The sequence below is a fragment of the Panthera leo genome, chromosome A2, assembly GCF_018350215.1.
Source record: "Panthera leo isolate Ple1 chromosome A2, P.leo_Ple1_pat1.1, whole genome shotgun sequence".
NCBI lineage: Eukaryota > Metazoa > Chordata > Mammalia > Carnivora > Felidae > Panthera > Panthera leo.
In genome coordinates, this window is record NC_056680.1 from 153,299,191 (window position 1) to 153,311,820 (window position 12,630).

General features: G+C 39.4%; 1 protein-coding gene across 4 annotated transcripts in view; it reads right to left on the reverse strand.

Moving 5' to 3' along the window:
- Positions 1-204: 204 nt before the first annotated feature.
- KDM7A (lysine demethylase 7A) overlaps positions 205-12,630 on the reverse strand; it is a 77,595-nt gene continuing 65,169 nt past the window's right edge. For all 4 annotated transcript variants that reach the window (XM_042926426.1, XM_042926396.1, XM_042926414.1 and 1 more), the window contains 9 exons: positions 11,982-12,191; positions 10,348-10,472; positions 9,980-10,134; positions 8,664-8,761; positions 8,027-8,175; positions 7,484-7,692; positions 6,014-6,099; positions 3,197-3,470; positions 205-2,536 (listed from right to left, as the gene is read on the reverse strand). In XM_042926426.1, coding sequence (XP_042782360.1) covers positions 2,442-2,536; positions 3,197-3,470; positions 6,014-6,099; positions 7,484-7,692; positions 8,027-8,175; positions 8,664-8,761; positions 9,980-10,134; positions 10,348-10,472; positions 11,982-12,191 — 1,401 coding nt within the window. In that variant the 3' untranslated portion in view covers positions 205-2,441. The remainder of the gene's footprint in view (positions 2,537-3,196; positions 3,471-6,013; positions 6,100-7,483; positions 7,693-8,026; positions 8,176-8,663; positions 8,762-9,979; positions 10,135-10,347; positions 10,473-11,981; positions 12,192-12,630) is intronic.

Here is a 12,630-nt window from a genome sequence, read left to right on the forward strand (position 1 = left end):
ACATGAATTCTGTTTCAGTGGTTATATCATACTACCGAAAGCTGTTTTTTGGTTGTTTTAACTTGGCCCGTTAATGGGCTAAATGTGCCAAAAATGAATCCACAGTACCTTCACTTAATACTTTTACATACTGGCTACTTAAAATTAGTATTTATTGGCCGAAGTACACAGGGTGGACACTGCTCCCCACTTTAATTCATAAAAATAAATCGATCTTCATTTTTATAGCTGAAGAAAAGAGGTCAGGTAACTAACAACACTTAGAGCTAAGAAAAATGTAAAGAAAACGAACCCAGATCATGATGTAGCCGGAAGAAGAAATTATAATTCTTATTTCTTAAACCCAAACAAAATCATGGGAACTCTAACACTAAAACGGTGTCTGCAGAAAACCAAAACGTCACAATTAATACATTGGGAGGTAGGAGAATCAGTCAAACCCCAACTTTTGACAACTTGAGACCCAATGACCAAACAAATGACTGATTATACCCATCTCCTTAACTAGTTTTGGCATAGTGTAGACAGAGTTTAAGTAGGCCATTTATAGACATTTAGTATTTCCATACCAATTCTTTTTCCTGACACCCAGTTAAGACCCAGACTTTGGTCCAGTCGCTTGGACCAGAAAGGCTAATTCATAAGCTATTTTATATTTATTCTATGAAATACTGGAATAGAGACAGAGTAAGAAATATTTCTCTTTGAAAATACACATTTGAATACAACCATGAAAGATGATGGTATAGGTTTTTTTCTTAGCTCTTCAAGTGACACTTAATGCAGAAGGGAATGTCCTGCTACCTTGCTGAGTAAAAAAGAGACAAATCCACAATATGGCCATATTTCTTCTCCATAAAAATAAATTTTATCTTATTTGCCTATATTTTCTTTGTAGAAACTTGTAAAATGTTCTAATGTCAGAATTGGGAATATCTCCACCCCACCCCCAGAAATCACTTATTTTTATGCCATGGGGGAGAAAAGGGAAAATATAAGTTATTAGAGCAACTGAAAACTGGCATTTAGTAAGAACTGTGCATAAAGGAGATAAACGATTCCTTAAAGCTCGACCAGATACTTAATCTCAATATGCACTGGTTAAGTTAGGACATACGGAAGAAACTGCAAGAAGCACCATTTTACTCCAGATCCGTATCTTAAATAATTCCTTAGAAAGTTAAGAAATAAGAAACTAGACACACATACACCCAAAAGATCTACTCCAACATGCTTGCTTCTATACAACTTAATATAGTATAGTCCTATTATATTACGGCTTATTATGCAGATTTGAATATACTAAGTCAAACCATATCTCATATTTTCCAACAAGTTAGATACACACGGAATAAAAGCGTCACAAAATATAACCTCTGTGGCAGGTGCTCGTCCTGCCCTCCAACACCAGCAGTATGAAGAAGGCCCTCTGTAGTTACAAATGTATTTGAAAAACTATAAACGTGACAATTTAACCAAACTTATGATCCTTTCCCCAAAGGTAGGAAAAAGATATTAAAGCTGTTCTCTTTGGGACCCAGATATCATTAGCAAAAATGAAAATGCAAGAAGCCTATTTATATATAATTAGAAGAAAACTGCAATGTCAAACGAAATGCGAAATGTGGGATCTTTTATGTAATTCTTACACGTTGGCTACGAAAGTGTTTCCCTGCAAAGAGAAGAGTCTTGTGTCGTCACAAAATGATGGGGAGTGCAGAGGGAAGGTGGGATGTAAGGTAATCGACCTGGATAACAGTATGCACCTTGGATGTTAGCAAAAGCGAAGCTAATAGCTTATAAAAAACACATGAAATATATAAAATAAAATGATTTTCATATACATCTTAATTTAAAATAATTAATGCATCAAATCCCTGTTTAAGACTTTAACCTGAATATCAAATTTAAGAGTCCAGACTAGTTACTGTTACTGTGGCTCCTCCCCACATGTAACATACACACTATCAAAAATAATTTAAAAACTTTCACATTCTTAAATCTAAATTAGTGAGATATTTCTCCAGAAATCTTCCAAATAAATAGCTTTAAAAAAGAAAGAATTTAAAAGCTGTTAACTTTAAAAAAAAAATCTGTTAAATAAATTATTGATAATTCTTTACCTTACTACTGAAAATAAATCAAGACACTACCAACAACAAAATGAAATTCAAGCCCTGACAAGAGACCTTTCCCAGTTCAAGGTCTCTTTTTAAGGTTCTACCCTCCTTCTTCCTCTCCCCCACCAGGTCCAAAACGGTTATTGCTGAGTGGGTGTGGCACAGTGAAAATGCAGCATCAGGTTCATTTTGTTCTTCAGGCAGTGTTCTCTACTGTACATGCAAACCGCGTCAGGCGAGGGCCCGGCCGGAGCTCCAGGCTCCCGCGCCCCCGAAACCAGTCTGTCTCCAAAGGGAAGAATGGCCACAGCAGCAGCCCCGTCACACAAAGAAACGGGCGTGGCCATTTCTGTTCAACTTAAGGATCTTCCCAAGACGTTGCTTGGCTGTTGCCATTCCTTTTTTCGGACGTTTACCTATAAAACACCAACAACAGTGTAAATCATAATGAAAATCATTCTCGACAGACAGCACTTGGAGGACCTAAAGGGAGAGCTGTACGGAAAGCAAGCCTTTTAAGGTGTTCCGATCGGGCAAAGTCACACTCCTGGAATCCTGTTGCTTCAAACTTCCACCTCAGCACTTGAGAGATACAGGCCAACCTCCTTCACAGGACTTACCAGGCCATCCGTCCCTCAGTCTGATCCCTGCCGATCTCTTGAGCATGAGCTCTAACCGGATTCCTGCGTCATCCGGTGCTTCACTGACAAAACGGTGGGTCCCTAAATACCACCCCCCCCCCCTACTGTCTCTCACCTTTGTACCATGGGCCATCCCATCTCCTTCACCCTCACTGTGGTCCACCCTGTCACTTCCCCAACCCGGCCTGGATAACCCCTTAACCTCCCTTTTCGGGATCCACCTCCTCTTCCAGAAAGCCACTCCCAATCCTCACGGCCGACCTAGGTATCCTTCTGTTCCCACGGGCATCTCTGCTCGCACAACAACCTCTGCAAGCTGCCATCACCGCACCATCCCTCAGGCATCAGGCTGTCAGCAGCTGCAGGGCAAACCACTATACGAGGCCATCGAAACTGCCACCAGCACCGCCACACACAAAATTATACTCAGCCTACCTTTTGTTGCCTGGTTGCTGATAGGTGGTGGATTTGATGCAGGTCTCTTGGTGGGGTGAAGGGGCACTGAAAAGGAAGTTTCACCAACTGGCCTTTCTGGGCTTATACTGCCATTATTCATCTGGCACGCCCCTGAAATCAAGCTTGAATTCTGCGTATACTTTCCATTTTGAGGGCTTGAGCCACTGCTGTCCACAGAATTTCTACTTTGTACCTTCTGAATGATTTCGGATGAACCTTCCTTTTTGATGCATTTCTGGCCTCTACTAAGATCCTAAAAAAGGAAGGAAATAAGGCCGGATTTTTAGAGTCCTTTAAGATAAGTGAGGTATTTACCCTCTCTATTCAATAGCAAGTCAAGGGAGAGAAGAAATAGACTACAGAACTGCGGTTTTTGTAAAATGTGGCAGCCACAGAAGACCACCCCTTCAGGATGGCCATGTCACTCCAAAACCCAACAGCACGAACGGATTCAAGTAGTGAAGTTTGCACAGTAACTTAAGTCCAAAAGAAAACTTTTTTATTTACATATTTATATATACACACATATATAGTTTTATTTACATAATTTATAATTTATATATACATAGCTTATATTTTTTAAATGTTTATTCATTTTTGAGAGAGAGAGAGTGCGCGAGCACGCATGAGTAGGGGAGGAAGGCAGGGTGGGAAGGACTGAGGATAGGAAGCAGGCTCTGTGCTGACAGCAGTGATCCTGATGAGGGCTTCAAACTTCCCAACTGTGAGATCATGATCTGAGCTGAAGTCGGTCACTCAACCGACTGAGCCACCCAGGCACCCCACTTATAATTTATGTATATAAATACCTCTTTCCCTAAATGTATACATTTGTATAAGTACATATAATACATAAAGTATATCATACTGCAGCATGGCACTGTGCGTGTGCCATGGTATGACATGGAAGGAACACGGGGATGGGGTATGTGGACCTACCATTTCCTTAGCATAACACAGCTCCCATGTATGGTGCAATGCACTATCTTTTTTAGAATCTAACCTCTGTTAAGTTTCATCTCCACTGTATGTAAGTTGTGTGCTAAGAAAAGCCCCTGGATGCTGAGCCCCAAGTCTGATTTTTCTCTAACAATTCTTCCTTCAGTCTCTTCAAGATCATTGAGTGAACCATTAGGAAAAACAAACAGTGCTACTGACTGGTAGGTCTTGAAACCAATGGAAAGGGTCATCACCAGAATTAAAAAAGGAAAGGAAAATACAAACTTGAAAAGAGCATACATCTGATGTGATGTTTCATGCAACCAGTTGTATATGTGTGTATGATATAAAATAAATTCCTGATTCCGTAATGGTCAAATAAGTTTTAAAAACAGCATTAAACACAGACTTGCTTTAAATTAGTCTTACAAATCTGTCTGAGGATGAGAAAACAATTGTTATGATTTGACATGGCTCTCTATAAAACCTCTCTAGCTTACAGGCAAAATAAATCTGATATTTTCTAAGGCGATCTTGCTAATTATGTGCTTTACTTCTTTATTTTCAAAGACAACAATAAAAACAACAGCTAGATTCAGGGGCGCCTGGGTGGCTCAGTTAGTTGAGAGTCCAACTCTTGATTTTGGCTCAGGTCATGATCCCAGGGTCGTGGAATCAAGCCCCACACTGGGCTCTGTGCTGAGTGTGGAGCCTGCTTAAGATTCTCTTTCCTTCCCTCCCTCCCTCCTCCGCCCCATCCCCTTCCCTCCCTCGCATGCTCTCTCTTTAAAATTAAAAAAATATAAAAAACAAAAGATTCAAATAATAGCTTATTTTTAATATTGAATCCTATAATACTAACAAATTATAAATTGTATGACCAGTGAGGTACTATAAAATCATACACTGAATGAGTGAATTACTAATAGTTAAAGGATTCCTTCCTTGACCTTTGATTCTGGAGCATATTCTTCTATTAAAAGAACTTGTACTTACGAAAGTTTGCCTTAAAAAAATAACTTGGCTATTTTTCTTATGGTAAAATCGATAGCTATTTAGAAAATGTGGATAAGCCAAATGAAGAAAATAAAAACCACACATAAAATCCACTGCTCAGAGTATGCTTGGCGTTGGGAAGGTTAGGGGACTCAACTCTGCCACATGAGAATTTTGATTCTTCCTCTGTCATTTTCCAAGGTTTGCAGCAAAAGGTCGTATCACTTTCCTTGTATGGTGCTACTGGTAAGGCTGTGGCTTTTCAAAAAGCTATTTTGGGTTCATTTTGTTTGGTATAAGCAATAATACACTGGGATCCCAAGACATCAAGTGTCTCTTCTCTTAGAGCAGGGGCTCCTAATCTGGAGTCAGTGGATGGTCTGGGGTAAGGATGGGACACAAACCGTGAGAAAATTCTATGCAAAAATCAGTATTTATGATGAACATTTTTTTGGAAAGAGAATCTATAACTGTCATCAAATTTCAAAGAAATTTACTATCTAAAAATGTTCAAGAAACACTGTCAGAGATTAAAAAGAGATCTTCATGGTACTTTTTTTCCCTTTCACTCTACCCAGACATAACTTAAAAGTGTTGGCGTCAGGAGTTTTTAACTTTCCTTATATCAACTATTCTTTTCCAGATCACATTATATCCACGTGGCTTGCATTAGTTGTTACATCGGAAACCCGTAAGGAGGAGAGCTGTTAAATGTGCATTTAACTGTAAAGTATTTTTTTACCTTTACAGGTCGAACAGTTGATTACTGGTTGCAGTAAAAAAAAAAAAAAAAAAATAGAAAGCAAAAAGAGTTAATAACAATCTTCATTCTCCTTTTGATGTTTCAAGCCTGGCACATACCTGAAGATGAAATCTGGAAGTGGTATCCAACTGTTTTCTCCAGGAAGAACTCCTCAAGTCTTGATCTTCAGTCTTGACATGGTACCCTAAAGAGATGTTTTAATTAAATCACCTCCGTACAGACTTGATCATAATGAACAAAATTCGCCTAATGTAAAAGTGAAAGTACATTTAGGTGGACATTTTATTAAAAAACAAAACAAAAAACAAAACAGTATGTTAACCCTTTAGGTACTTATGCACATACTTTCACCACACTTGTTTCCCTCCCAAGAATAAAACAGCCACCAGCTCACAATCTAACACATTAAACCTTTCAATTCTCTCCAAGACTGTCTTTCTATGACAGGTTTTGTGCCAGATGCTGGAAGATCTAGAGTCAAATTCTAAGGCCATCTGTTGGAGATGAGAAACCAAATGCAACATACTCTAAAACTGGTATATTTTTCCATAGAGAATAAAGGCATATGTTTGCCTGAATTCCGCAGTATTTTCCTAGAAGCCTTCTTTTCAAGGGACCAGAGAAATTACAAGGAGACACAATGGTGTGGACAGACAGATAAACCCAGACCTGAATCTGAGTTTTTCCATTACCAATGCATCTTCAGGCAAGTTATCTCTAAACCTCAGTCTCCTACTCTACAATAAGCCCAGATTCTGAGATCAGACAGTCCTGGGTTTAAATTCCAATACCAACAAATAATAGCTATGTAATACTATAATAGCTATGTAAGTACTGTAAGTACAGGCAAGTTCACTTAGCTTTATTAAGTCTTCTTGCCTCCTCCTATAAAAGCGTTATTACATACACCAAAATGTTGTTTCAAGGACTAAATGAAATGGATGTCAAGTATCTGGCAGACAATTCACACAACTAGGTGGGAATGAACACAATTTCTACAACAGGAATTTCGTTCTAATGTGGTACCGTCTTCTCCCCCTGTCTTCCTCAGACTTTCGGTAGACAAAATCTTCCCCCAAGGCACAGAGAACAAAAACACTACATGACATCACTAATACTGTCACTGAGTCTTCTCTTCCCCAGTACTTCTTTTTCAAGTAGGAGAGAGAATATTCTCAACCAGAAAGAGATCAAAACTTGTTTCCCCTCCCATGAAAGGCAAGAGGGTTGACGGTTCAAGCCTAGCAGACCATGTGAGATGCCTCAACATTCTTTCCACTCTGAACAGCTTAGGAAAGGGAAATAGTACTAACTATCTTGCAACAGAACTGGTAGGATTATGCCAGTGAACATGATTCTCCAGCCATTAATTTACATTTTGAGTTCTTATACTTGCATCTTGTATACATCAACATTATGCATTTTTTGGCCAATAAGCGTAACACCATCTCCAACTAAAGATGTCCGATCAAGAGTTCTTATTCATAATCTTTAACTGCAGCTAGGATTACAGAGCTATTAGTTGGGGGAGACATGTTACATTTTAGAGACTAATTTATGTTTCTTACCACATTCCACTGGTTTGTCACAGCGATACACCTGTCTGACCTCATGGTTACTGCTGTGGCAGCCGCTGGGATCCTGGAGAGAGTCTCTTTCACCATTGCAGTCTGTGCTTTGTATCTGCCTTTGTAAACATGTGGAATAGTGCAACCCTGCCATAGACAGCATGCCCTGAATCGCTTCTTCCTCTGTGCTCGTCGAGGTAGGACATTCCCTAAAGAGAAGGTAAGTAAAAGGACAAGAGTTTATTTATTCTTTTGACACTTTTTGGTAAAATTTAAAATAAAAAAATGTTTTCATATCATTTATATCACAATGTAATAACACCACTACCATCAATAAGCCTAACTTTTTTTTGAGAGAGAGCACACATACACATGAACAGGGGAGGGGCGGAGAGAGAGGGAGACAGAGAATCTCAAGCAGGCTCCATGCCTAGCACAGAACCTGACACAGGATTCAATCCTACGACTGTGAAATCATGACCTGAGCTGAAATCAAGAGTCAGACACTTAACCGACTGAGCCACCCAGGCACCCCAAGCCTACCTTTTAACTGGAATTTCATTCCTAGATGGCTTCTGGCCCTTTTGAACAAAGTTCCTCATCACAGTAGAGTCCTCCTTGAAGTTTGATGTTATTTCTTGTTTCTTTTCATCACCTGAACTTTCAGACTCTTCAGTGGTAAAATTATTTTTCTGAGATAATAAATAATTAAATGGAAGCAAATAATGTAAGAAATCTGAGTAAGTCTGTACTAACCAAAAACACTTTATCAGTCTAGGCAAAGTCAGAATCTTAATTATCATGGAATTATTTCTGTATTTCATATGACAGCTAAAGTTTCTAGCAATTACAGTACATACCTCCTTAGTACAAAAACATACAGTACAGGATTTCTTTAAAGTAAAATGAAATATAACCTATGAGAAATATAAGAAGAGTATTTCCACCCACCCTTTCTAAAACGAGACAAAAGCCACATTTATCAAATGTAAATAGTCTGTGACTGGGGGTATGTGTGCACGTGCATGTGTGTAATCACCATTACAGGGAAGACCGGGTCCACAAAGGTCATGGAGACGGGCTTTGGGAAAAGCTGTCATTTACTTTCCTCGTAGGTAAAGGAAAGTAGGTGTTCATCTTTCCATCAAAGATTGCAGTAGTCACAGGGGTTTGGGCATACCAGTGCAGTGCAGTCAGGTCCAGAGTCTTCTGAATCAGAAATATCAGAATATTCTGATGATCGATTCCTGAGTTCTGATTTCACACTTGTAAAAAACCCTACAAAGGAAAAGGAAGAGGGAAAAAGGAAAGTCAGTGGAAGCTTATGAGCAAGGTGGTACCTGAAGTTGGTCCAGCCTCCAGGTCTATCTCGACTGCCCCGCTCTCCCCTTTCCCACTGCTTTCATTTTGTTCATTTCTTTCTTCCCCCAGAGACTTTCTCCCTAATTGACCATGATACAGACTGAACTGTACTCTTAAAACGTTTGTGGCATTCACTGAACATGACGATATAGTCCTCATTTGCGTGGAAATTTTGTATTTCTTTCCAGAAAAAAACCTCCGACGCTAAAATTAGCTACAAGATGCTTTTCACTTTCCCTTTTGCATTCTTTCGCTCAACAAAAAACAAAAAGATAACTCTCCTAAACCGAAAAAGCATTCACGTGGATAGCGAATTCAAGAAGTGTGAAAACCAGGCTTTGCCACTGCCCTTCTCTCCCACGTGGCATCACCACATGACAACTGTCTGCTAATCCCACCGATGAGCTGCCTTCCCCCTGGCGTGTGAACACATGCACAGCCACACCAAATTTACTTGGAATTAGCAGGAACTGACGTATCCAAAACAGACTTGATGTTAATTTTTCTTGTCATTATCAAAATACTTAACTACTTTTTAAAACGGAAGCGTACACAGAGGCTCTGAAAAATGCTAAGAAATGAAGACTTCATTCAAACAAGAACGATCTCAAGAAGGAGGAAGTGTTACTATTTGTCATGCTGACAATAACCAAGCAGAGGTCGTCCTGTCAACAGGCAATCAAATAAAACAATATATGGATTACTAACAGCTTCAGACCAGCCAACTGTACTGCCTCCTAATTCTGAAAACCACACACGTTAGCTAAAATTATTTATGAGGCTGTATTAAACTGGTGACTATTTTATTATTTGGAGTAGAGGCCCATAAAACGCACAGGCTTCCATGTGACTCTTGATAAAAACTGTCACTAGACAAAGGTGTCACTGACCAGCACGTATCCTTGTCACTAAAAATGCCTTCCCTGTGCATTACACCTCACTTGGCATCCGCACCCACATTTCCCCGATGGACAAACTACTCGGAAACACTTCAGATTTCTCAAAAGAGTATTAGGGACACGACGATTTTCAATCCTGCCACGAATTTAAGAATCTTAAAGTTAGCAAGATACTTTACACATTATCACATTGGTAATAAGCAGACCTTTAAAGCGACCATTAAAACAAACATACTGTTAAGTGGTTTTTGAGATTCTTCATTCTCCACCCCCTCTATTCCTGAACTCTCTTCCATCTTCATTTTGGCCTTTTTTGTCCTTCTCTTGTCCTCTTCATTTTCACTATCTGCTGTATAAAGACTTGGATCTGCAAAGGGCTGTCTCTCATCCCTGTACGTGGAGGGAAAAGCGACCAAGTCACAAAACAGTGCAACAATGCAGCCAAATAGTATACCCTCTCCCCTAATTTACAGTCGGAGTGGAAAACCGAGATGCTTTCCCTGTATTTGAGTCAGACGTGCAATAATATGGACTAGGGATTAAATGAACACAGGGAATCCACCGAAAACTCATCTGTATGACACTGTGATCTACTTTACATACTTAATTATCCTTCCATTTGTCAGCAATAATCGTAGATCATTATCTTTTGCTCTCCATTCAGGTACCGTGGAAGATGGCTGGAGATGTTTGTTAAATTTTCCATTCAGTTTAGAGCTCAAGATGTCCTTAAAGTACAAAAACAGAATTGAACTTAGCATCTGCCCTCAAACATGCCTGCCTGACAAAAGAAATGCAGTATACTGCTTGCTACCTTCCTCCATGGCCCTGAATCCCAAACTGTGCTAGGCAGTCCCCTAGGCCAGGGGATACACAACGTGTGGCACTAAAGCTATGTGGTTCCTAAAACCAAAGCATAAATATGGTTTATCTTTCTGTAGGGCCATCGACAATAAAACACATTCTATAAAGCAGAATGTAAAATTTACATAAAGTGAATTTAAAGATATTTCACTCTTGCGGAAAGCTGAAAAGCTAGAAAAGCAGTGCCTTAACGTATTTTAATTCTCATTTCCTTGCTTCTTCCTGCGAAGCACTAGTCCCTCCCAGTCATCCTATCCTTGACCTAATCTCTAGTCTTCCCAAGAGGCACCATCAGCAACTCACAGACCACCACCCTGCCATCACGAGGGACAAAGGCCACTGTGTGACATAAAAGAACAACAGTAGCTGGTTTTTAATAGAGAGTATTTCCTTTTGGTGGTGATTTTTTTCTTTAGTAATAAATAGAACCTTTCATAATAAGCTACGTCTTTTCCAGAGGGCTATCGGTTAAAAAGGTTTAGAACAACAAAAGCTTAAAATAGTATCAATACAATTACATAAAAATGTAAAATATTTGTTACAATTCCTACGGAACTTCTTTAAATATTTTAAGTCAGAAGTACTTCTTTCTTATTCATTTTAAATTATTCCTATCCTTTACTTAAGATGTAAATTGATGGGTGATCTGCATCTCATCACAAACTCATTACCATGTTTTACAAAGGTCCGCCCTCTCCCCTTTGTCCATTGTGCCAGCATTTCTCTGACAGTTTCTCTGGGTTTATTCTGACCGTCTTCCTGTCCAACAGTCCCCCATGCTGGTGCTGTTGAGTCAGGGATAGGCTTTCTGTAATTGCTTTTCCCTCTGTTTCCTCAAATCCTTGTATCCACCTGACATCTTCCAGTGTTTGTCAGCTCAAATGCCACCCCACCTGAGAGGCCCTCTGACGGCCCCGGCTAAAGTAGCCAGCCACGTCCCAGGCCCTTTATTCTCTTGCTCTACTGTTTTGGCTTCCTTCGTAATACTTGTTATCTGAAATTACAACATTTTAGTATATGCCTCATGTTCCATCCTTCCAACTTGAGCTAGGATGGAAGCCACACAATAGCAGAGACTTAAGTTGCGCTCACTCCAGTATCTTTTTCAGAGCCTAGAAGAGCACAGGGCATTTGGTAAACACTCAATAAACATGTCCGTAGATAAATGAGATCTATTCATCCTACTTCTACACCGATGCCTACAAAGCTGAATGAAGCCTGTTCCCTGTCATAAGCATCAGTACTGTTGACCCCTACAACGCTAAGCAAAGATTAGAAAACAAGAATGGCCACACTCTTCTTTTTATGACCCTTCTAAAGAACTTGCAGGAACAGCCAAGTCTCTTTCTGTAACAATGAAACATAATACTTGCCTCTTCCCACGGACACATCTCTAACCTTCTGAGGACCTCCCTTGTATGGAGCTCTAGGATGTCTAGATTAGAAGGAGTTCGGACATTATGATCTCGAAGTTTCCTCATCTTTCGTCGGGAATGATATGGGGAAGTTGCTTCATTTGAGGATCGTGAAACTGGACACACAGTAGGAATTCCCTGAGATTTAACTGGTTTGCCATTTTCCTCCTTTAAGAATTAAATTCAGAGTGTTTTTATGACAAGGCCACCATATATACCTGACTAAATAATCAGCCACAAAAACATTTTAGAAAACAAAAACCATTCAGTTCGATCATGTAAAAAACAAAGACCAAATCATAACACTCCTAAGACTCAACATAAGCTTTGCTGAGACCATTATTCCCCTCACTCCCCCATGTAATATACTGTGAACATATTTCTTTGATTTCAAATACCATTTTGAAAGCTGGGTTGTGTTCCACTGTATAGATATAGCATAATTTATTGACCTAAAACACACTGGTAGTTATTACAGGCTGCTTCCAGTTCTTTCCTATGATAAGCATTTTTTCACACATACATATTTGCATAAATCAGCAACTGTTTTTTAAACCAAAGTCACCCATCTATGTAGTTTTAACAATTAACTCTATAAAACGTATCA